A 25611-nucleotide genomic window follows, 5' to 3' on the forward strand; every position below is an offset into this window, starting at 1 on the left:
ATTAAGAGACATCATGAAATTAAACATCAATTTGAAAAATCTTGATTTACACAACACTGTCAAATTTAGATAAAGATAGTAAGTCAAGTAAAATGGTGTGTAAATGAAAGTAATCAGGAAAAAGTATTTTTTAAAGTGGTATATTTCATTTTTTGTTTTATTACAGAGTCGTTGGCCCGTGACTTCAAATATATTTCTCCTTCTGGCCCCCAACAAAAAACGTTTGGACACCCCTGATCTAAAGGTTAAGAAAGATGAACTGAAAAACCAACCATACTATCAATATCTTAGATACATACTTTATTTTATACATATCAATAAATATATACAATTATTTGAGAGAGGAGGTAAATAGTTGTTCCACCAATGGTCAATTTAATTATTTCACATTTTACCCACAGCTATTTATTCTCACCAAGTAACAAGAACACAGTCTTTTTGTACTCACTCGCTTTCTGTATTCAACAGACTAACTGACTGATCTATTATACTGAGATCTAATCAATACTCAATAACCCATCAATAATGACTACACTACTACAGTTCATTGAAAAATACTCTACCACCAGCACTACACTGGTAATTAAACTCTGTGAGGTTGGAAAGGAAAGGCATTTTAAGGAAAGGCAACAACAGAATATCTGTTTTAGAGTTTTACATATTTTCCAATACAGAAAATACCATTCAAATCACACTGATTTCTTCTTTTAATGATGACCTTCCCATCATTCACAAAAATAAATACATCTTTCCAAGGTCTCAGCCACGGGATGACTTAAAACTAAGGTTAGGTTTATACACAGCAGGTAAATTGGCCAAAATCCAATCTGCACTCAGTTTGAACAGTTAGATTGGAATTCATTTGACTTTTAGATCACGGAGAAGGGGGAAAAATATTGTAAGGAAAATGGAAAAATGGAAAACAGCAGTGAGTAAGGATTTCAATGGCAGGAAATCTCTCTCAAAACAGGTAACAGATCCCAGAAATATCCTTCAATTTTTCACAGGAGGGCGATGCTATAGCATCAATAGAAAAAAAAAAAAAAAGGAAGAAGTATAAAGAAACCAATTACACAATTACACAAAGCAATGAAGTGGATGTGGCTGAAAAAAAGTTTATAAAGTGAGCTGGAAAGAAATCTTAATGATAAGCCTAGCTGCAGTCGCACCTGCTTAACAGAAAATGAATCCGAAACTTCACGTGAAGCATGGCTTATTTCGCACAAAAGCTTTAGTTTAGAAGCCTGAACTGTTCAGATGTGGGTAATGTTAAAAAGATGTGTGAACAGCCTAAAATAAAAGTATTTTTTGCAAAAATCAGATTTGTGCCACTATTACCTGCTGTGTGAACGTCGCCTTCGTTGCCCCATAATAATTTCCAACAAACCTGAATTAGAGATGAAATCAAATCTCAGGCTATTTGTCCCAGTCTCTATACTTGTGCACTCCAAGTGCGTTTGGTGCTGTTAGTTGGTCGAGTGCACTTCAAGCAAGCAAGTACAGAGACTGGGAAAACTGTCTTGATCTTGAAGAAGAAAAAAAAACGAAAGTGTTTGAATATATCTTGTTCTTGTCCAGCATATGATAAATTAATCCCCTTGGAGCTTTTTCATTATAAGGCTGGTGGTTGGTGCGTTGGTGAAGACTGTTCCCACAAACACGTGCGTCCCCCACAGGGTGTGACGGATCACTTTGCAGCAGCCGAGGTCCTCGATTTGAAAACCTAGGTTGCGGTATCGCTCATCTGTTTCAAACAGTGTGTTGTTTGTGTAGGACCCGAAGAACTGAGAGTAAAGAAATATACAGAAGGTAAGAAAAAAAGTTATGAAAAAGAAAATAGTTAAAACCTAATAATAATCATTCAAATTAAACAGTTTTTATATTATATATACATTTATGCTAAAAAAAAAAAAAATGTGATCTGGCAAATTTTTGCCAACAATTGTCTTCCAAAAACAATAAAAGGAAGGTCATGTTTATTAATAATTAAATCTAAAACAATATTTTTTCCTCAGCCTTCTTCTCAGATTTCACATAAAAATCTGTTTAAATTGTGAACTTACAGCTAGTCCAGATGACGGATCTATAAAGTCGGCCCAAAACCCCTCTGTCCGGAGGGCCAGGCAGATTTCCTTCGCCCCTGAAATGAACTGCACACAACACAACACACAACGTTACACTCATCACTGTGTTTTCTAGCAATAGTTACAGTATCTTAAAAAGCTCCGTCTCAAAACCAACTGTCACATAAACGCATGCCATATAAAACATGCATTAGTCAAACTCCCACATCATAAAAACTTGACACAACAGATAAGGAGCACTGATGTATGGAAGGAGCATTGATGTACAGAAACATTGTTAAAAGTGTTCAAAAATTTTATTCATTTTTGTGTGTTATAAAAAATAAAAAAAAACTAAACACTTATATGTAGCAATTAAGCTCCACCCACTTACATATGAAAAAGACTGGATTGGTTTTCTGCATTAGGTACAGTAAAGAGCAACCAACTAAGTTGGTCATTTAAGGTATATCAGCATTAAAAGCATTAAAAGTGCTCATTTGCTGCATTTTCTTATATTTGTATTTTATTTAGGTCTTGAGCACTGGGGTTGAAAAACACTGCTTTGGGGCTTTAAGAGTTCTTCTACAACAAATGAACTCTGGTTCTTGAACCAGTTCCATTCGGGCTTATAAGAACTGTAGTGTTTTTTAGCAAACCAGTCAGCGTTTCCACCACATAGTATTCTTCAGTTCCTGCTGTGAAAGAATGTTCCTGGTCCGGAACTTACTTTTTTTTGGTGGAAACGCGGCAAACAGTTCAAAATTAGGTTTGCGAATCCAAATGGTGCGGGTCTCACATCAGTGTAAAAGCACTATAAGTGGGTTATGACTAAGGTGCTGTCATTACGATCAGAGAATCGATGGTTCGAATCCTAAATTATACTGCCTGCCATCAGCAGCCGGAGTCCGAGCGAGGACCATTCTGGTCCCCGCATTTCCTCATCCCGCTGTGATGTTGGTAAGCACAGATGTCTGTAAGCTGATGTATCAAAGCTGGGGATCTGGTGTTTTCCTTACAGTGCACTGGCTACCCAGTGATGTGGCATAAGTGGCTCTAGAAAATTCTAGAAAATACTGAAGAAAATATTGATGGTATTGGCAATATTTTGTTTCGCAATATTGTAAAAACTTTACATAGATCATAAAGCACAGTAAAGATTGGTGTCAGACAGTGGTTCATTTTGTGTTGCGTTTAAGCCCAGCCCACTAGATGGCATTGCTGTATTAAGTTTTTAATCGATTTCAACATACAGTATCAGTCTAAAGTGCTGGATACTCCTTCTCATTCAATGTTTTTTTTTTTTCTTTCTTTCTTTTTTATGAATTTTGTACATTTTAGATAAATATTAAAAACATGAAAACAATTAAAGAGCACATATGGAAGTACTATATAAAAAAAAAGGCTTTGGCCTCCACAATTCCCTGATCTAAACCTGAGGAAACTATTCCAGCTGACTTTTCCTCATGAAGACACTGAAATTAAAATACCAAGAGTGTGCAGATCTGTTCTTAAAGCTAAATAAGCTACTTAGAAGAATCTTAAGTATAAAACATATTCTGGTTTATTTAACATGTTTCGTTTACAAAAATGAATCTGCACGTGTTCCTGTTGAGCTTTAATGTAGTCTTCAATATTAAATTTACAATGTAAAAAATCATAAAAAAGAAAGAAAACACATTGAATGAGAAGAGGTGTGTCCAAACATTCGACTGGAAATTTATCACCTTGCTTACAGTATTGCAATATAAAAAAGAATTGTAGCCCCAGTATCATGGTGCGTGTTGTCTCGCTAAGTTCTTGCCAATACAATTAATTCTCATAGTGTAGCAATACTAGTGATGGAGGAATTTATATAAACAGGGTTTGGGTAATTGGCCAAAAATTCAAGAACACCTACCACTCAAAATTTACCAAACAATTAAAAAAAGAGAGAGAAAAACTGCTTTAAAACTTAGTAGCTAAAACACATGCTATCCTTCTAAACAATAAAAATTAAAAAGACTTAAGACATGATGTGTACAGGAGTGATGTAGCATACTGCCCTGTTTTCAGAGTAAATTATTAATGAACATATTAGTCAACAAAAACCCAGCAGTTAAAAATGCCCTGTAAGGCTTAAGCTGATGCCAATTAGAGCAAAGCTCAGCCAGAACCATGTGAACCAGACAGTGAATAACACAGAGCGCCAGGGGCACGCACTGCCTTATCACGCACGTCTGTCCCTCAGACACACAAATACACACACTCACACTGGTGCTGTGGAGCGTCAGCCTCATGGCTTGTGTTATCTGAAGGAAAGGGAGTCTCGCCTATTGTTTCCATTATCATAAATTACATCATAACTTTCCTTAAAGACCTCACTACAGAGAGTTTAACAGCACAATTCATCAAAATGTCAAGCAGTGCGTTCACAATTACACCTACTCAAACAATCAATTCAAATTGATCATCTTTTACAATTAGTCATTTTTTATTGTTTGGCATCAGAATGCATGTAAAGAAAAAAGACCACCAGATTTTTAAAAGTGATGCACAATTTAAAAGGTCAAGATGAAAAACAATGCTCTTACACACAGCTTGTCTGTGAGGAAGTAGTGTTGGGCGATATGGGAAAAATCTTATCACGATATGGAATTTTTTATATCACGATAACGATATATATCATGATATACCAGATTTGATTATGTTTTCTTTTATTCTTTGAAAAATATGACAAAATAATATCATTGCTTACTTTTTTTCCAACTTTATTTCGAAGTGACATTAAACCAAACTTTCACAAATGAGAATTACTACCTTTTAGTACAGCAATATATATATATATGTATCAAATGAAAACAGACGAGGTAGATGCAGTAGCTATTTTTTTCAAAATTATACAGGTTTTTAAATTGAGTTATCAAAATAAACTCAATTAACATTTTTTAAAGTGTCGCAAAACCACATTATGAAGCTTTTTTTTTCAAAGATTACTTTATTATCACTTATATAAATCGAGTTTATGCAAAGTGACCACGCCAATACATTTCATTGTAGCCTAATTTATATATTTGCATGAATAATTGATGAAATTACTGTAGAAACGATAGGGACGATAGAAGGTAAGTAGCAAGATAGACACTTCTCTATCGTACCCACGATATTTATCGTCATATCGCACAGCACTATAAGGAAGTACTGCCAAAAGAACAGGACTCTTTAGAGCAGATAAGCATGAACCTATTGGATCCATGTCTAATGCCAGGAATGGGCTATAGAGGGGTATAATACCTAGAGCAAATCCTAACAACAATGCTCCAGAAATCTAGTAGAAAACTTTTCCTTTACAGTAGAGACAGACACTCCAACAAAAGCAAGACAATTTTTTAGTATTCTCAATTTTAGCAGAAACAATAAATGAGCAGGTAAAGCTGTATCACTGTATAAAATTATCCTAATTTTAGAGTTAACACTAAAAGATGACTTCAAATAAATAAGTCATTTATGCTATAAATTATTCTGTCTTGTCAATAAGAATTAATAACTTTTTCAAAGATGAACCATTTCACACTAAATCATGGTTGGGCGGCTTGTTAATGTGATCAACATCAATGTTACTGATTTGCACAACATGCACTGACACATAGCAAATTTGGCTACACTCACTGAAAACAGGAGCTCTGTCCCAAACCACCAGAAACACACCAAGTAGTGTTCAAAATAGTGCACCAGCATCAAGTGTGTTCATTAAATGTAGTAAGTAAGAAGTAAGTAAAGTAAGTAAGTAAGTAAGAAGTGTGTGGTTTGGGAAACAGCATGGATTTCTCTGGAGAGCGAGCTGCTATACAACTACTATACACTGCAGCAAAACAGCAGTGCTGTGTTTTCATTGAGTTAACGAGTGAGAGAGTTTTATATTATATGTGTTTTACTTAGTGTTTTATATTATATGTACTCCTAACAGTACAGTAAGTCACAAACCTACATTAAAGCCCAGTCATGCAAAACCTACAAATAAATATAAATTATAAAAATACCATGATATACTGCGAAAACGCTCAGAATACAGTGATATACATTTTTGATCATCCCACCCACCACTAATCACAACCTGTATAGCGCTTTAAATATTGTATTTCCTTCTACTACACTAAAGTAATAACAGATTTACCAGTCATTACCTTACACACTACATACTAACCAGTGATAAACTCTAGAGATGCACACAATGCACTAAATTATTTGGCTGAAAATGACAGAAACAGCACTTTAATAAGTAAAAGAAAAGGCTGAATAGCAATGCCGAAAAAAAGTAGTTCTAATATTTTAGTGAGTTTTTCTGCCAGTATGTTAAAATTCTGTGTGGCCAATAAATATTTTCAAACTAAAGTTCTGTTTTTTTTTTTTAAGTAAGAGAGAAACATAAAAAAACATAAGCTAATGTTAAAAAGAAACAAGAAAGTGTTCAGCATTCAGCCAAATGTTTCATTTTATTCAGCCTAACCATTTAAAATTAGAATTCTAGATATTAAATTATCTTTGTGAGGTTTATGCTCACATAAACAAATGAGTATGGAATGTAAGGAATGGTGGGAAACGGGAGTAAAGCCTAAACACTGCACTTTTCTGCAGTCTGGACACCATCACAGGTCACGACCCCTCTCGGAGCATCAGAAAGAAACAGAGGTTAAGAGCTAGCAGCCGTTTAAAACTAATCCCCACTAAAATATAAACTACAACTGGAACAACATCTGCTGAGAGATATACGCACTCACTAGATAGAAGAGTGAATCTTTTTTTTTTTTTTTTTTTTTTTTTTGGTGGCTAATGCATTAACCCAGCAGTATTACATGATGAATCATTATAACAGGAAGCTACATCAGCTTTGAATGATGTATTAAAACAGCTACTGAGAAGCTACCGAATACAAAAAATAGAAAAGTTCTAATAGATAGTGAATGTAAATTTACTGTTTACTGCATATTATTTATTTAGTATTTATTTACTGTGGCATTTTAGGGCTTTAGGGATGGATTTAAGATATACTACAAGTTAAGGCTTTTTCTTTTAGATAGATGAATTTAAGACTCAAGACTTTTTGTGAATACTTTTGTGGATCTGTGGCATCCCAACAATACCATGTAGCTTAGTAGTTAGCACATTCTCATCCCACTACTGGGATTACTTAAAGCTCCACTAGGTAGGATTGAGATTTTGTGCTTGTGGGCTCCCCCTACAGTTGCAGGGTGTAATAAATGTTTCAGGCGGATTAGTTTCTCTTTCTCGTTTTCTGGCTTTCACAGACATATTCGGTCTCTTTCCAGATTCTGCAAGAGTGTCTGTATGTTAGTTTGTAAAGAATAAAAGAATAAAGAATAAAAAAAAAAAAAAAAAAAAAGAATAAACTAGTAGTCCTTGTAGAACTGTTAGAACTAAAGGTCGGAAAGCAGGTCGCAGTTCTCGCAAGCGCTGGTCGTGGCCGCCTTGGAAAACTTACAGAGTCTGGTTTGAGCTCAGAGGAGCTCCGGTACAGGCACGAGAGCACCGCTATTCCTCCTATTACACCTCAATGCAGCGCTGCAGTGAGTTTCAAGCTGTAATTTTACTTCTTTAAAAAGATCAAAAAACAAGGAAATCCTACCAAGTGCTGCTTTAAACATTGAGTATTTTAGGTTCATTTATATTGAATGTGGAACTATTTAAAATATTTAGTTTTGAAAAGGAAGCTATGTTAAAGTTGTTGGCGTATCTTTTTTTTAAGGTCTATTGTTTGCAGTCCTTAGCTGTTTTTCTGCTAATGCAGAATATATGATTCATTTTTATATTGTGTAATTTTGTGAGACAAAGCCCAATAGTAATCAAAGCCTTAATTTAAAGCCCTAATGTTTGGTGTTATATGTACAGTACAGTAAATTACAAACTTATATTAAAGCCCAGTCAAGCGCACAAAAAAACAAAACAAAACAAAACAAAACAAAAAAACACTGATATATTGTAAAATCATGAGAATCTCGAAAAATACATTGATATACATGAATTTAAGACTCAAGACTTTTTGTGACATTTTTGTGGATCTGTGGCACCCCAACAATACCATGTAGCTTAGTAGTTAGCACATTCTCATCCCACCGCTGTGGTACAAGCCTATGTGGGTAGAGTTTCCACATGGGAAAACTACAGTTTCCTCCCACAGTCCAAAAACATGGAGATCAGGTAAACTGGATACTATAAATTGCTCTGATGTGTGTGTGTGTTTGTGTGGTTAGGTGCTGGATGTAAAATGACTGTGAGTAATGTAATATGGTTGTAAAGCATCCTTGGGTGTGTAGAAAGGCGATATATCCATCCATCCAGTTAGTTAGTTCCATCCATCTATATATCCATCCATCTAACCAGATGGATCAAGTGCATTACAATTATTGGAAACTATCAAACATGCGGGGCAGTGTTAGTCCAGGACTAGGACTGATAAACACTGTCCTAGACAACGTTCTATAAACATCCTTTTAAACTGACTCTTCAGCTAAAATTCCCATTACTCACTTTTTCTAGAAGCTCCTCCCTCTCCTGATCCACCTCCTCTGACCAAGCAGTCATATCATTTTTTGTCTTCTGAGTCACAGTGACCACCATCATGCCATTGGAGGGGGCTTCAGGAAACATCGACTCAAAGTCTGTTTTGGGATACATTAAATAAACAACCAATCTAATTAGTACAATCAGTTTAAACGTCATAAATATGGAGTATTTCTCAGCAAAGAACAGAATGGATACCATTGTATACCACTTTATACATTTTTAAAGTAAATAAGTACAAAACTCAGCATTTAACTTGTGACAACACTATGCTAGATACCCATAGTTTCATTATGAACTTCAGTTGGTTAATTCACTGTATTAAGTACATTAGCAAGGCTTATAAACAGAGCCAATGCTTCCATCTAGTGGTCGAAACTGAAACTACAACATTGAAGATTTCTGACCACAGAAAACTCACTCTCATTCCACACTATATTCAAGTATGAAATGCCTCAAGTGCCACCAGTGAAAAAAACCTAAAATAACCCTTTTATTTTCCCTTACAGGGAAGTTTAGTTACAGCAGTAAAGTTTTCAGCAGAATAAAAACAAAACAAAACATAAAAATATAAAATGCAAAACTGTGCCAACTATAAAGAGAGCTAAAATGAAACAGCCTTAAAATAATATCACAATGTGTCAGGGTACTTTTGCAATAACAACATTCTTGGCGAGAAGACAAAACATTAATAAAAAAAAACAAAGAATATACTACTACATAAAAATTAATATTACAGTTTATTATAGTATATTGTTAAATATATGATATGATATGATATGACACACCCCTAACTGAGATTTTTATCAGTTTAAAACAGAAGTCAATGATCCAACATGTCATAATACTAATAATTCACACCATATATATTCAGATCTGAAGTAAAACAAATGATACTAGACATATTTAGTGGGTATGTAGAAGATATTTAATGGGAAATTAATTTTCCTTTTGCTACAAACAGCAAAAAAGTTGTACTCTGAGGGCTCTTCAGATGTTTTTGTGATAATATTCAAAAATGTTGGGGGTATTATTGCATACGGCACAATATGACACACCCCTAACCCCTAAAATCTACTCATTTTCTCATTTTCAGAACAATATTAAAATGGCTCAGCACTGGAGATATAATTTGTGTTAATTACATTTTTTTAACTCTACAATACTACAATAACTACAATATCTTCTTCAAGTTAAAGATCAGCTATTTAAATGCCATTTGTAAATGATGAAGCACTGCATACACACCTTTCTTTAGCAGTTCTGGGCAGGACTGTATCGCACATTCCACTTTAGAATGATCAAAATAGTGATCTGGACTGCTGACACTCGACGAAGCTTCATCTTTTTCCTGTGAATAACGAAGAATCATATTTATTGTCTTTATATTATGGTCGATATGTATACTAACTATATAACTTTAAGCTTGTTTTACGATCCTACTGCATTTGTATTTAATTTTATCTTCATCATTTTTATCATCATCATATTCATCATCCCAAAACAATGGAACAATGACTGAAAACTTTGCATACAAGCAAACATACAGGGACAAACATTTAGTATTCTGAATGAATTATTATATTCTGAGGTAAAAAAAAATGTATTAGCATGACCTGATAGTGAGTGTATGGGACATTTCTGAACATTCCTCGATCCACAGAGTCACGTGACCCCCCACAGGGAACAGTGCAGTGTGGGGAAATGATTAAGACTGAAATGTCCCATGCAAATAAGTAAGCGGAGCCAATCACATCTGAGTTTGACACTGAGATTAAAATACCAGGAGATCTGTCCTCAAAGCTAAATGTGCTACTTATAAAAATCTTAGGTATAAAAATGATTCTGGTTTATTTAACACTGCATGTGTTCCTGTTTAGCTTTAATATAGTTTAAATTTATCATGTAAAAAATCATAAAAAGAAAGAAAACACACCAAGATGCGTCCAAACTTTTGACTGGTACTGTACATTAAAAACAGCAGACTCGGAATTAGGCCCGTCAAAATAACTCTTTTCTTTGGATGATATATTGTCCCATAAAATGCAATGAACTATATTATTGTAATTTATATAACAATGATATTTCTAATATCAAAATGATAATGTTAAAGCATATTAGTGTAAATATATCACTTGTAAGAGCAGTGACATTTTAATTAATAACAAAATAATGACCAGGGACTGAATTCAGCTTGAAATACTTACATGGAAATCTGTGACGAACTGAGCCAGGATGAACTCGTGCCTCTCACTGCTAGATGGGGCCGTCAGGACGTCTGGAACGGTCTTGTGGGTAGGAGCGCTCTTCTGTTGAGCTACGCCCTCTAGATGGCAGGAAAAGCCTACGTTCCCAGGCAGCTGAAAGCGCTTGTCCTGAGGTCCAAAAGGGCCCATGGTGTCATCTGGCCACACTGTTTGGGGCCCTGTGAAAGACAGACTCTGAGTGCCATGTGCACATTATGTTCAAAGGTTGGTGGACATCCCCTTTTTATATGTATATCTTTGATTTCAGAAGAAAGTCTAATTTAGTAACTAATTGTTAATATGTAATAGTAAGTTTTTACTGTTTGATAGCAAACAATAACAACAAACTAGTATTTTTTAATGTTTATTTTGTAAAACCATCAATCTTTAAGAGACATTAAGGTCTCCCAATGGCCCTGGCAAAAGTAAGCCTGGTCAGTAATCCTTTCCACAAGCAACAAACTTCACTAGGGTTAAGGATACACCGGCAACACTCTCTTTTAGTTCTATAAGTGGGTAAGAAAATAATATTTATAATTATTTCAAGACATATTGCAGTATTTCCTCTATTAGGTTATTTCAGCAGGATAAATGGCCCACAGGCATTGCAGTAAGGAAGCTGAAAGTGCCAGGTTCAAGTACATTTGTACATAAATTAAATGAACTAAAGCGCACAGCATCACTCAACATGCTTGGTATCAGTTTACTTAGTTTCCTACTCTTAACTCTTAGCTGAGTTAACTTCAATTTAGCATTTTTTGTTTATCAAAATACCAGAATAGCACTGCTGAAGTAAATTTAGGTTTAGAGTAGCACTGCAAAGGTTGAAATATTGTGCATTGTTGATATGTCTGCTGGTATGTTAAAACGTTAAGTGTTGTTCAATAAATATTTTTAATTGTAGTTTAGTGATTTGTTTTTCTCTAAAAAGCAAGACAAATATACATTTAGTCAATTTGATTTGTTCAATGATGTAAAACACAGCAAAATAAATGCCACCTCGCCGCTAACTTGCATGAAAAAATGGGTCAAACCAATGCAGACTCACCCATATCTGGGGGTGTGAAGCTCACATGAGGCTCATCAGAGCCAGATGTTCCAGAGAAAGTTCGAGCTGCTGTGACCCGTCGCACGAGAACATGAAGCCCTGGCAGATACGTCACCAGCCTGGCTCTGCTACAGAGCACCTAAAGAACAAAGCAATATAAGAGAAAAGTCCATCAATCAAAACACAGTACAGCAGCCTGTATACCGACATGCCACGATAGATCTAATAAAGGGGGTGAACATGGCACAACATCTGGATAGAATTGTACATACAAACAGACTGAAACAGGCTGATTCTATAAAAAAAAAATAAAACACAACTCTTACATCACAGTCTTGACTGTATTAACAACCACATAACTAAAACAACCACATGAATTGAGCCACTAGAGAAAGCCATGTGCAAAGCTGGTGAAACAGTAAAACATGACAGCAACTTAAGGAAAACATGATGTTGTTCATACTGGAGAGCAGCTTATCAGCTCCAGACAACACTAGTTATAAGAATATGGGAGGAGAAGCAGAACTCGTGGTGTCCTGTGTCAGGGTCTGCAGAAAAGGTGTTCACTTTCCTAAACTCTTAAGTACGTGATGAATAAAAAGCCAGGAGGATCAAACAGAAATCTGCACTAAGCTAAAAGCTAATGCTAGCAGACTTGCTTTCAACATCAAAAACAATGTGGACTACTTTAATTTACAGGCAACCAAAAAACATGAAGACAAACACTGGCCAGTAAGTGGTTTCTAGGCTAAAAGCTAGCCCAGCAAACCAGCTACAATCTGTTCAGTTAGTGAATTGCACACTGTGCTGAGAGGATACATGTGTGAACACCAACCCTATCTGGTAATAAGAGAAAGTGAGAGAAAATCACACAAAAAAAAACTGCTGCACGTTTTTCTTGCAGTGCAAATAACAAACATATGCTAGTCTAATGTAATCCAAAACGGTTCAATAAAAGCAGATTTATCAATGTAACGTAATATCATAATGTTTGCCTTACTCTCATCCATTGCCTCATTTTAGTCTGAGGCAAAATAACAAAGTGGAAAATAGGGCATATTTGAGCATTACCAAACTCATATACTCAGTATTATTACATCACATAACACTTAAATACTCAAAAAGTGAGTTCTATGGCATCTTTAAAGTAATATTTCTTCACAAAATAACAAACTTTCATATTTTATAACCGTTACTGTCCAGATGCTCTGTTCTGCCACACATTAGCCCAAATCTGATGAAGAAATGAGTGTACTGCACAGTAAAAGGGCACTCTTACTTACACTGGTCATCCTGTTGGGCTTCTTCGGTTTACACTCCACCTGTGGATGAAATGAAAACCACAAACCTTTTATAACAAACAAATTTAGACACTGTTTATAGTGTCCATTTAGTCATAAAAAAAACAAGCAAGAGTCTCATATAAGGCACAGGGAACAAGCAGTACAAATATTACACCTACAGCAGGGCAAACATAGGGGCTGGAGTTCGGAGGGGTTGAATCAGGTGTGTTAGAGCAGGAAAACATAGGGCCAGGGGTCAAACTCAAGGCCTGGGGGGTATTTCAAAAAGCAGATTTTTTTTAGTAAACCAGAGCGGAGTAAACTTTGGAAAAATGAAGAATGTTAAGCAAAAGAACCTGCAGTTCTAGAGCTCATATTATGGAAAACATATGTTGTTGGTAATTTAACAGCGAAACCATTCAGTCAGTTAGCCAGGCAGCTCAAGTAGTAGCTATTCTCAGCACTGCAGTGACACTGGCATGATGTTGGTGTTACAGTGTGTGTTTTGAGTATGGTATGAGCGGATCAGACACAGCAGTGCTGCTGGAGTTTTTAAACAGCTCAGTGTCACGACTGGACTGAGAATAGTGCACCAACAGTGTGATGAGCCCACTGATGAAGTATGCAGAGAAACAGATACAACAGAAACAAAAAAAAGCACATATAAAATGTTAATTAAATAGGAATCTCACTATTTTAAAGTACTTAGTAGTTATTTTTAAATAATAATTTATTATTTTAAGATACAAAGTCTCTATTTTGAGATACAAAATCATAATTGTGAGGTACTAAGTCTCTATTTTGAGATAATAAATCATTATTTTAAGACAATAAATAATTATTTTGAGAAACACTATGTCTGTACTTTAAGACACTAAATCATTATTTTAAAATACTAATCCTAATTATTACATACTAAGTTTTTTTGAGATACAAAGTCTCTTTTTTGAGATACAAAGTAGTTATTCTGAGACACTAAGCCATTATTTTGAAATACAAAGTCATTTTTTGAAATACTAAGTCAATATTTTGAAATACAAAGTCATTATTTTAAAATACTAATGTCTTTATTTTGAAATACTAAGTTATTATTTTTGAAATACTAAGTCATTATTTTGAAATACAGTCATTATTTTGAAATACACAGTCATTATTTTGAAATACTAAGTCATTATTTTGAAATACTAAGTCATTATTTTGAAATACAAAGTCATTATTTTGAAATACAGTCATTATTTTGAAATACTAAGTCATTATTTTGAAATACCAATCATTATTTTGAAATACTAAGTCATTATTTTGAGATGCAAAATTGTTATTCTGAGATACTAAGTCGTTATTTTGAGATACTAAGTCTATTTTGAGATACTAAATCATTATTTTGAGATACTAAGTTTCTATTTTGAGATACTAAGTCCCTAAGTAGTTATTTTGAGACACTAAATAGTCATTTTAAAATACAGTCATTATTTTGAGATACAATTTTAAAATACTAAGACAATTTTAAGATAATAAATTATAGTTTTAATATACTAAGTGTCTGGTGAGATACAGAGTCTATATTTTGAGATACTGAATCATTATTTCGAGATACTAAGTCGTTGTTTTGAGATATTAAGTCATTGTTTTGAGATACTAGGCCGTTTTGAGTAGTAGTAGGTAACTGTGTTCCTGTTTAGAAATAATTAGTGTAAAACTATGGACGCTTATATTCTATCTTTCCGTTCCACCTTAAATAGCACCGCAGTTAACGGGACAGCAACTCACCAGCCCATCAGCACGAGTGCTATATTTAAGGTGGAACGGAGAGTTGTGAACTTAGTGTGGAAAGCGTGCTGTTAGCGGTTAGCATGTGTACAAGGTTACAGCTCATATAACTGAACTACACTGCTGACAGGTCGAGTTTACCTGCAGTACTGCTCTCTACACTCCCCCGCGCGGCTCCTCTACCTGTAGATCAGCTCTAGTCTCACCTGGACCCGAGATCTCTCTGTTAATCCGCTCTATAAACTCCACTAGTGCTCAGGTCTGCTGTAACCTTCTGTCAATGGGACGACGGAAGCCGCGACTGGACAAACTACAGAGACGCGCGTTTCGGTAGCAGAAATACAGAGTATCCTGCAAGATCAGTGGCGCTGATTCAATGGATTGAGGTTTTTATAGACAAGTCAAGACATGGTTTTAATTTAGAAAAATAAGTATACAGTGCTAGAATTTGGACACACCGCCTCATTTAATGTTTTATTTATTTTTTCCTACATTGTAAATGAGTACTGAAGTCATCCAGACTATAAAGGAACACATAATAAATCATGTGACTTAAAAGTGTTAAACAAACCAAATTATTGGGATTCTGTTAACTTGTGGTTTCTGAGGCTGGTAACTCTGATACACTTATCCTGTGCAGCATCAACAGTGGTAACTCTTGCTCTTCTTTTACTGGGGCAGTCCTGATGAGAGCCAGTTTCATCATAACATGTTGAATAGTCTTTATAACTGAACTTGAGAATACTTTGGGGGTCAAGTTCTTGACTGACCTTAATTTCTTACAGTATTGTTTCTTTACTTAGTTAAGTAGTTCTTGCCATAATATAGATTACAACATTACTCAAATAGAGCTATTCACTGAATACCAACGGCTCATTTTAAAAGGTACTGAAACTGGAGAACAGAGTCAGTGAGATCTCTTTATATGAAAGTGATTTTGTGCAAATAACTTAATGAACATGTTGTACAGGCAATATACCTATTCTAAGTTATGTAAAAAAAAAGGCAAAAAATAGCCCTTTAAGTAGGGGCTTCTCTTTTGTACACAAGTCTTTTAGAAGCTCCCCGTAAGTATCCAGTTGTTTCACTGTCAATTAAAATTAAAGTCAGTGTAAAAATAATTTATTCCAAGTTATTTTGGAGCATTTGTGTTGGTCCATTCATCATCATACTTGCAATGAAAAACATTCAGATACAAATTTAGCAAAAAAATATATATTTATTATAAGAACTTTGTGCAACAGCAACAATGCATGTGTAACAATAGCAGTACATGCATTGTTTTGCAATTCTGTCAAACAGAAGAAGGAAATACACATATTGGTATGTAACCAGCCTTTAATGGCTTTCAAAATTTTCAGTAAATGGCTGTTTTTAACATAAAAATCCACCAGATCCACAACTATGATTTACTTTCAGCCCTGATGTGGAAGTATTTCTAGGAACTGAAATATTGTAGGACTTTTAAAATTTGGAAATCACTGTAAATTCTAAAATGAAATAAAAGAATAATAAACATTGATCACAGTGCCTCTTGTTTGTTTTTCACTGTTGGTAAGAAAATAAGTGAAAGGAACCTTCCACTTCAATAAGTTTAATCTAAAGCGTATCTAAAATTGTCAGAAACTATTACATATATAAAAATATAATTGCACATTTCTGTTCAGAAATATACACTGTTGATCCAAAACACATTATATTTAACATGCTGCTAATCTTCTTTGGGCTGGTTTACACCTGGCATTAAAATTAGGTTCATATCTGAACAGTATCTGGATCCACTTTGACCACATGAGGTCCAATTTAACTTACTGTTACTGTGTAAATATCAAACATTATCTGAGAGCATCTGAACAATTTAGCATAAATGTTTGGGATTATGCAATACTGTGAAATTAATAATTGCTGTAGAAATATAGTAATTCTGTTTGCAATTATATTAAAAAGTGGACAAGGTCTGTTTCTGACCACCACCAATGGTAATCAGTACTCAACGCATCTATTGGGTCTTCACACCTAGCTTTTATGCCGAGAAGTCAAATTAAAACTGAATGCCAGCTGTAAACAAGCTCTATGTGCCACCAAAACAGCTCAGTCTTTTAAACCTCTTGTGGAATGTGTTTCAAATATATTTAGCATCTTTGCTTCTTCTCATGTACACTTTATTCAGGATGTGGATGAGACTAGAAGAACTGACTGTTCACCTACCAACCTACCTATAAACATAGGACAACAAGTTAGAAAATGTGTGTTTGTCAGATTATTTCTTTGTTGTAATAATGCTTCTTAGAAATAAATCTTATAGTGTTGGAAAGACTGTTCATTTCTATTTTAAATGGAGCCATATTTGTAAGGAACACGAAGCTGAGTATGTGGGTTGCGCCCATGAAAGATTTGACAAATCTTCTCTGCCAATGCCAAACAGCAAAAAGCTTAGTTTTGCTGTTGCTACTGACACTTGTTTTTTTTTTACTGACACACAGGCAATGAAGTGGGCATCACAAGAAGATGACACCCCAAAAACATTGTCAAACACCACACGAGTTGAAGGCAGAATAAGCTGTTTGGCGATAGCAGGGAAGATTAGAATGTTTTATGGGTGCAACCACCATACTCAGCTCTTCTGCTTATCCTACAAATGCATGTTTCCTAAAAATTAACAGATATGTGTATAAAAACTGTTCTTTTCTGAATAATAAACTATAATTCATTCAAATATAAAAACATGCTATGAAACAACTATTATAAAAACACAAACAACTATTACCCACAAGCCCTCATTAGGATGTGGAGATATAAAGATATGGCAATATCTAAATATCTTGGGGGAACTTGGTCAGTGTAACATTCATCAGTTTAACTTTCTGAACATTTCTAAGCTTTGTAAACAAAACTTTGAAAACAGGATATTGAGTGTAAAATCTTATTTTATTTTTTTGCAATTAATATAAATAGAATATAAAACATAGTAGAACAATTTTCCCAATTAAATTTTATAGACTCGATTTTCTGATTTGTTCCATTTTGCATCTTGCAGCAAAAAAGTATGAGATGCAAAATCAGAAATTCAAGAATATTTTTATTTTTATTTATTTTATTATCTTAAATTTCAAATTGTGAGGGGCAAAAATGAAAAACTGTAAAATAAGAAAAACGGATGAAAGCTTATATCTTCTTTACTATATTAAATGGAAAACACGTGACCTAATGACGTTTTACACCAAATGTTCTGGTTGGATCAGACAGCAGTGCTGATGGAGATTTAAAACACCTCAAAGCTAAACTAATGAACATAACACTGACCAAAACACTGTAAATTCAGAAGGCTATAATATGTCGTCGGTCTTCATGATCTTTGCAGGGATTCCTTCCATTTCCACCATCCTGTTAACTGTGGCGCTCTGTCGCCAGCAGGGGCGTTCCTGAAAGACCCACCACATGCACAAATGTTGATGGATGCAACTGTACTGTGCGTTGTTTGCGTCTGGGCACTGGCAGTGCCATTTACCAAACTTTGTGTCTAACGTGACGCAGGTTCTTCCGAACGTACACCAGACTTCGTTCTGATCAGCGAACACAGAAAAGTACACAAATCTCTCAGGTCCGTTTTCCTCCCAGAAAACAGGAAACACACAGTCTACTTCCTCCATAAACGCCCTTGAAACCAACGCCATACATTCATCTTTTCTCGACTTTGAAAGGATGCCTTTCTCAGCCATCTCTTCCAGCGAGGCGTTGCAGAGCGGCGGAGGCGGGCTGTAGCACCGTGCGTTCTTCGTCCTCTCAAGATGAAAACACTCTTTCCCAGGATTTCCACTCTGGGCAGCCATGCTCATGAACTCCCTGCAAGAGTCCAGCTCGCAAAGAAAGCTCTGTGCAACCAGAGACTTACAGATGTGTATGGGAATGCTTGTTCCTTCAGAGTCTTTGGGGGTCACGTATATCCCATTCTTAGCATCCACGCAAAGCATGGGCTGTTCATGTTTGCCATTCTGTTGCTTCGACTGTTGCCGAAAATTCGGTGGAGTCGCGAATAGAGAGTCACATTTCTGACAGGGAGGCCTTTCTTCTGGTGTGTCGCTGACATATGTATTATCCATACTGGTTTCTTCTCCATCTACAGATAACATTTTAATATTAAATACAAAAAATTCTTAAAGCAATACATTTTTTTTTTTAAATAAGGTTTTGTACTCACCCTGAGGCTTGTCTGTCATCACCATACCTAAACAACAAAAGGTAAATAGGTTAACTACACATGACCAGTGGGTAATGGATGGAATTTTAATAGACCACTCAGCACTATAGAATACTGAGTTGTTCATATTAAACATGTTTAATATTTATGATTCACAATCGGGACATACTCCACACACACACAACAAAAATGATTGAAGGATAAACTTTTAAATTACTGAACATGGGTTATATGTCGACCACCCTCAACCCCTCAAATTAAAAGGGACCATGACAGAAGCAAAGCTGACTAGATACTTCTTAAGCCATTGATATGAAAGCATTTACAATAATAGAGTAGAGATCTTTGGATCTGGTTTAAATGTAAAAAGGAGTGTGGAGACACACTGACTATATTTTAAATGATTCTTGCACCACACTCCAGAACTTGCACTTGCTGTTTACTCTATTTATTTTTAATTGTTTATTAGCAGTTTATATGCATGCACTAAATATTATACACTTAAATTTTGTGGTAGATATTTTTTTGCATTACTTCATATTTGTTTATACACTATATTATGATACACTTATTATTTTATACAAAATCAGAATCTTGGTAAGTTACTTTTTATGAAATAGACAAACGTATAGATTTTTTTAAATGTATGAAACTGTTATATTTATACTAAAAAACTATAGTAGTACATTAGTAGTAGTAATAATAATACACATAAAAGTGTTAAATAAAGCAAATTACTAAAAAAATAGGTGGGCTCTTATCTGGTCTGTTGTTAACCTGGATTTTTTTTCTAAGGCTGGTAATGCTGATAAACTTATCATATTCAACAGAGGTAACTCTTGCTCTTTCTTTTCTGGGGCAGTCCTAATGAGAGCCAGTTTAATCATATTGTTTTTAATGGTCTTTGGGACTGTATACCTGTAACTCTACCTCTTCACAACACAACTGATGCTCTCAAACACATCAAGAGGACAAGAATTTCAAGTAATTAACTCTTTATAAGTTCAACACAGATGTTAACTGCATTTCCAGGTGACTCTACCTCATAAAGCTGACTGGAAAATCCAGCCAAGATGTGTAAAGCTGTCATTTAAGCAAGCTGCTACTTTGAATAATCTAAAATAAAGCATATTCTGGTTTGTTTAACACATTTGTTTTCTTAATAATGCTTTTTTTTCATAGTGTGGGTGACTACACAGTTTGGGTTATCTACAATGAAGAATATTTTAGATAATGAAAAACAATTGATTTTAAAGTGTGTCCAAATGATTGACTGTATTCCTGATGTTATTTATACACAGTTTTATTCTTTTAGGGCCATTATGCCCATCCCTACTCCAAACATTCTATAGGACAGTTTGCAAGTGTGGGCTTTCCATAGTCCACAGGCTGAAAGGGTTCTTGGTATGGTCAAAGGGTGAGACAAAAAGAGAAGACTGTATTTCATACTTCTGTGCAGCACACATGTTTGTTAGCAAAGAAATACAAATAATTGAATGTATATAAAAGTTTAAAAAAAACTACCGTGGTTGGACAGATGCAGCCTGAAATCTGAAGATCTCTGGATTATTTTAGTGCACTTTGTACAGTGCCAGTGGCTCCTCTTCCCTCGTCTCTCCTCCGGGCAGAAGCAGGGTATGGAGAACTTACCTAAAGCGTAAAGAGGATAATTTTAAACATAGTATTTTATGAAGGATAGCATATGCACATATTTCATTGTTAAAATAACTTACCAATACCATTTTCAGAATAATGGATGGCACATCTCAGGTGGTGTGTGGATAGATGGTGCTGGGAAGCTGTGACGGGTTTTGTGCAATACGGACAGTCGATGTTTGCATTAAAGCTGAATAGCTCTTCTTTACTGGAAAACTCGAACATTTTCACTGTAAATGTAATAAAAATAAATTTAAATGGACAGTCTGGCCAAAAACAAACATTTCACAGTGCTGTTGCTGTTGTAAATGTGTCTTCTCATCTACTACAGTGGGGCTGCAGTGACCTCTAGAGCACAGATTTTCAACCTTTTTCATCATACAGCACAAGTCAAAACTTTGGACACACCTTTACTGACATTTTAAATTAATAAAAACAACAGCTTGTGCATCATTTTAAATGACGCTGCTTGTTTACACATACACACTAGTGAATCTCAAAAAATTAGAATATCTTTAAAAAGTTACTTCATTTTAGTAATTGAGTTCAAAATGTGAAACTCACATATTACATATAAAACGCAATGGACCAACACCAACAGATTACGTGTCTCTCCAAACCATCATTGATTGTGGAAACTTCACACTAGACCTCAAGCAGATTGGATTGTGTGCCTCTTCACTCTTCCTTTAGACTCTGGTCCCTTGATTTCCAAATTAAATGTAAAATTTACTGATGATCAGTGATGGTTTGGAGAGCCATGTCATCTGCTGGTGTTGATCCACTGTGTTATATCAAGTACAAAGTCAGTGCAGTGTTTTCCCAGAAAATCTTACAGCACTTCATGCTTCCCTCCACAACTTTTACGAGATGCAGACTTAATTTTCCAGCAGGACTTGGCACACTGCCCACACTGTCAAAAGTACTAATTGGTCTTATATAATATTCAAATTTTCTGAGACACTGATTTTTGGATTTTCATTGGCTGTAAGGCATAATCATCAACAATAAAATAAATAAAATAAAATAGATCACTCTGTGTGTAATACATCTATATAATAGATGAGTTCCATATTTTAAACTGAATTACTGAAATAAAATAACTTTTCAATGATATTAAAGTTTTTGGAGATGCACTAGTGTGTATATATACAGTAGTTCTCCTGGAGGAGAACCCTATTCAGCACTATACAGCAATAATATCTCTGTTGTAATGGATTTAGCTTAATCCTTCTTCACATTCAGTCAGTCATACCACAGTACAGCTTTCAGCTCTGTAAACTGTATAAAAAAAAAAAAAAAAAAAAAAAAAAAAAAAAAAAAAAAATGTAAAACTTCTACTGTTAAACTTCAACAGATAAACTGGGGATTAACAGGTAGCAGAGGAAACATGGCAAACTTATTCCTCACAGTAGCAACCAGTAACTAACATCACAGCAACCTCTTAGAAACATCATAACATCCACCACAGATACCATAGTATCACCTTACCAACCACCGCAAACACTGTAACAACACCTTAGTAGTCACCTAGCAGTTACTTTTTTACATTTTTAAGATATAAAGACCAAATCACAGAACTGTTCCTGTGGTTTAAAAATGTATGCTTTAACTGATATGATGTATGAATTTCGTGAAATTACATACAGATTTTCCCTACAGGAATGAATGCCAGACTCTGGTTGCTCTCCAGTACTGTCTTTGTATAGAGAAGCTGCTGGATAAACCAGCTATTGGTCAAAAGTTTGGGAACATTCTTTTATTGCCTAAACATAATTGCATGCAATCAAGAAACACCTTAGCACTGACCAAGCAACCACATCACAACACCAAAGCAACCCCCATGGATACCTTAGCAAACAGTTAATAAGACTTAAAGTGCTTTTACCATTGGTGTTGTTTCAATGCAAACAACAACAACAACAAAAAAACTGCTGAATACCAAACCACCTGCAACAATGTTCTAACAAGTAAAATGGCAGAAGGTAAAAGTGCAGGAGGTGCAAGCAGTTTTGTTCATGACTGTTAAAAACTTTGAAATTTTACTTTTTTTCATTTGAGGAAATTAATCATGCGTACCTGCCATGACTGAAGACTCGTACGTCATTTTCAAATGCCTACAACAAACACACACACACACACACACACACACACAGACAGACAGACAGACACACAGACACACAAACATGTTAAGGATGAGCAGATATAGAGCTCATTACTTCTCTTACAGAAGTAAAGTCCATTTAGGGTTAAAACCAAGCACAACATTTTTTAAAGTTATTTTTTTTGCAGACACAAAGGCACAGTACAATCACCCAATCCTCGCCGACCTAGCCACATCCTTTCTGCATCAATGTAATAAACATGAATCTTAAAACCACCGGATTATAAGACGCACTTTAACCCTTTCATACCTGGGTTATGATGCAGTGATGACAAAATAAAAAAAATGATATTTTCTGTCTGTGATTAACACAAAAGAAGACTCTAATATTATAAAATATGAAAAAAAAATTATGTAAATTAATTTAATGCCCATTGCATCGGAGGCCCGTGCATAACATTTTTATTTATTTTTTGATATCGATATACCTTTTTATTTCAAAAACCATGCATAATTATAATAAAAAGTGTTCTCAAAATCACAAAGAATTAGTAAAAAATTGGCTCTAGTGCTGCCATGTCATAATGTATGGGTTGAGTGTTTTTTTTTTTTTTTTTTTTTACTGTTTAAGTGACTTAAAAACTTTTGATTGGCAGGTTCATGGTCTATTCAGATAAACAATGTGTATTAATTAGTATTATGTGTAACAAAACATAAAAAAATGGGATGTTCATTGCAATGGTCGCAAGGTCTGAAGGGGTTAAATGACACTAGTAAAGAACAAGGGTGTCACCATGTTTTACTTCTAATTCAGCAGTTCTCGCTGCTGGGGGCGCTCTAAGTAAACAAAACGGTAATTCTTAAAAAAAAAAAAAACACACTTTCTTTCAGAGTCAATCATGCGCTGGATGCTACACATCTACACAGATTTCTCTCCAGAAAGCCATTCATTTGGGTGAGTAAAGTGATTCTGTTTATTCACATTAAGTCCAGATTTCCAGTATTTTAGCACGGTTAGCAGCAGTGCTAGAAGCAGATAGCAGGGTTTAGCGCTAGTAAATGCAGCCTGACAGCACTAAACTGAGAAACCCTGAGTGTTCCAGTAACCAACGGCTCTATTAGCTAGCGATTTGTACACGGTTAGTGGCTAATGCTAATACTGCTCTAGCCTCGGTGCTGGAGAAACTTCACTGAACCTCCTGTAAAAAGCTTCAGTGGAGTGGCTTTACTGCTTCTTACAACCTGACCGGTAAAATTCATACACAAGGCACACCTTGGAAAAAAGTAAAGGATTTTAAGTGCACCTTATAGTCTGCAAAAAATAAGGTAATTGGGAAAAAAACTGCTGAAAAATCACTGATACAGTGAAGTATCGTAGAAAATCACAGTACCGTGATATCATCATTATCGTGGGCAGTGTATCATAATATCGTATCATGAGATGCCTTGTGATTCCCACCCTACTGGAAACCAGCATGAAGAAAGATTGTCTAGCCTAAAGTAGTCAACCAGTATAATCAGTAGGGATGGGCTGTATGCCTATAAGCACACACTCTCGATATGCCTAATACAATTATGCTAAAGTGACAGTATTTAATTGTATCACACAAATGCACCAAATAGTACATATCTAACTGTTAACCTAAATAAAATATACAGTACCAGTCAAAGGTTTGGATGCACCTTTTCTCATTCAATGTGTTTTCTATCTTTTTATGCCATAGTAAATTTAATATTGAAGACATTAAAGCTATACAGGAACAATATTATTTTGTTAAAAGCGTTACACAACCCAAGATGTTTTATACTTTGGATTCATCTAAATAGCCACATTTAGGTTTTAATCAGAGAATTGTGGGGGACAACACAATTTTTTTTACTGTTTACAACATAATTTCATACGTCTCTTAATTGTTTTTATGTCTTTAGTATTAATCTACAATGTTGAAAATAAATTAAATAAATTTAATTATTGAATGAGAAGGTGAGTCTCAACTTTAGACTAGTACTGTATATAAGACATTTGACAAATTAAGGTCTATATAAAAAGAGATTTATAGAACTTTTTAAAGACTTCTGAAGGATCTGCTATTGCACGGATGATAGGGTAGGATTTCTGTACTCTGTAATTTACTTTCACACAGCCTCTGAACAGCACAGCTGATGTATTAATGTATAAAAATGAATAAATAAATGAGTGTAGTTACTGGTTTAGTGCTGATAACAGAGCTGACTCTCACAGCGACCCTGCTCTAATAACTGCTGCACTCACAGCCTGCCCGCAGAGCGCGCGGCGGGGTAAAGAGCCGGTGTATTTACCTGCAGTTTTACACTAAGAGGGAAGAGTAATCTCAGTAAATAAAGAAAGTACAGCAGCCCGCTGATCTCCTCCACACGCGCTCCCTCCCACAGCCTCTCCAGCACCGCGCGCCCACACCCAAACCAGTCCGGCCTGAATCACCGCAGCCCCAGCAGCACAGTTCCTACTGAGGAAAACTCCATTAATCCACCCGTTCTGTTCACAGTCTTTCCACACAGTATAACAGACTTAATATACATTACTGACAGTATATTTACAACACTAAACCAAAACACAACTAAAGCTACAGTTCAGCCAATCCACAGATCCACAGAGAGAGGAGAATTAGAGAAGGTGCATCTGAAACGCAGCGTATGCTGCCTTGATGC

At 35.2% G+C, this 25611-nt stretch overlaps 2 protein-coding genes across 5 annotated transcripts; both read right to left on the reverse strand.

The window, feature by feature from the left end:
• Window positions 1–285: 285 nt before the first annotated feature.
• Window positions 286–15276, reverse strand: mmadhcb (metabolism of cobalamin associated Db). 3 transcript variants are annotated; one of them, XM_022685409.2, is made up of 9 exons: window positions 15107–15276; window positions 13378–13467; window positions 13199–13237; window positions 11916–12054; window positions 10829–11046; window positions 9870–9972; window positions 8589–8719; window positions 2064–2150; window positions 286–1784 (listed from the first exon to the last, which is right to left on the reverse strand). In XM_022685409.2, the coding sequence occupies exons 2-9, from the start codon at window positions 13441–13443 to the stop codon at window positions 1590–1592; spliced, it is 978 nt and encodes a 325-aa protein (XP_022541130.2). In that variant the 5' UTR covers window positions 13444–13467; window positions 15107–15276; the 3' UTR covers window positions 286–1589. The 3 variants fall into 3 exon arrangements, with proteins under 3 accessions (XP_022541130.2, XP_007250670.3, XP_007250671.3); XM_007250608.4 differs by lacking the exon at window positions 13378–13467 and having other exon boundaries at window positions 15107–15275; XM_007250609.4 differs by lacking the exon at window positions 13378–13467 and having other exon boundaries at window positions 15172–15271.
• Window positions 15277–17911: 2635 nt separating this feature from the next.
• Window positions 17912–25401, reverse strand: LOC103037290 (si:ch211-10d23.5). 2 transcript variants are annotated; one of them, XM_049485312.1, is made up of 6 exons: window positions 25243–25401; window positions 22899–22936; window positions 20903–21049; window positions 20688–20813; window positions 19164–19190; window positions 17912–19082 (listed from the first exon to the last, which is right to left on the reverse strand). In XM_049485312.1, the coding sequence occupies exons 2-6, from the start codon at window positions 22924–22926 to the stop codon at window positions 18292–18294; spliced, it is 1119 nt and encodes a 372-aa protein (XP_049341269.1). In that variant the 5' UTR covers window positions 22927–22936; window positions 25243–25401; the 3' UTR covers window positions 17912–18291. The 2 variants fall into 2 exon arrangements, with proteins under 2 accessions (XP_049341269.1, XP_049341268.1); XM_049485311.1 differs by having other exon boundaries at window positions 18068–19082; window positions 20897–21049; window positions 25243–25398.
• Between the last annotated feature and the right edge of the window lie 210 nt (window positions 25402–25611).

This window comes from Astyanax mexicanus, chromosome 11 (assembly GCF_023375975.1).
Source record: "Astyanax mexicanus isolate ESR-SI-001 chromosome 11, AstMex3_surface, whole genome shotgun sequence".
Taxonomy (NCBI): Eukaryota; Metazoa; Chordata; class Actinopteri; order Characiformes; family Acestrorhamphidae; genus Astyanax; species Astyanax mexicanus.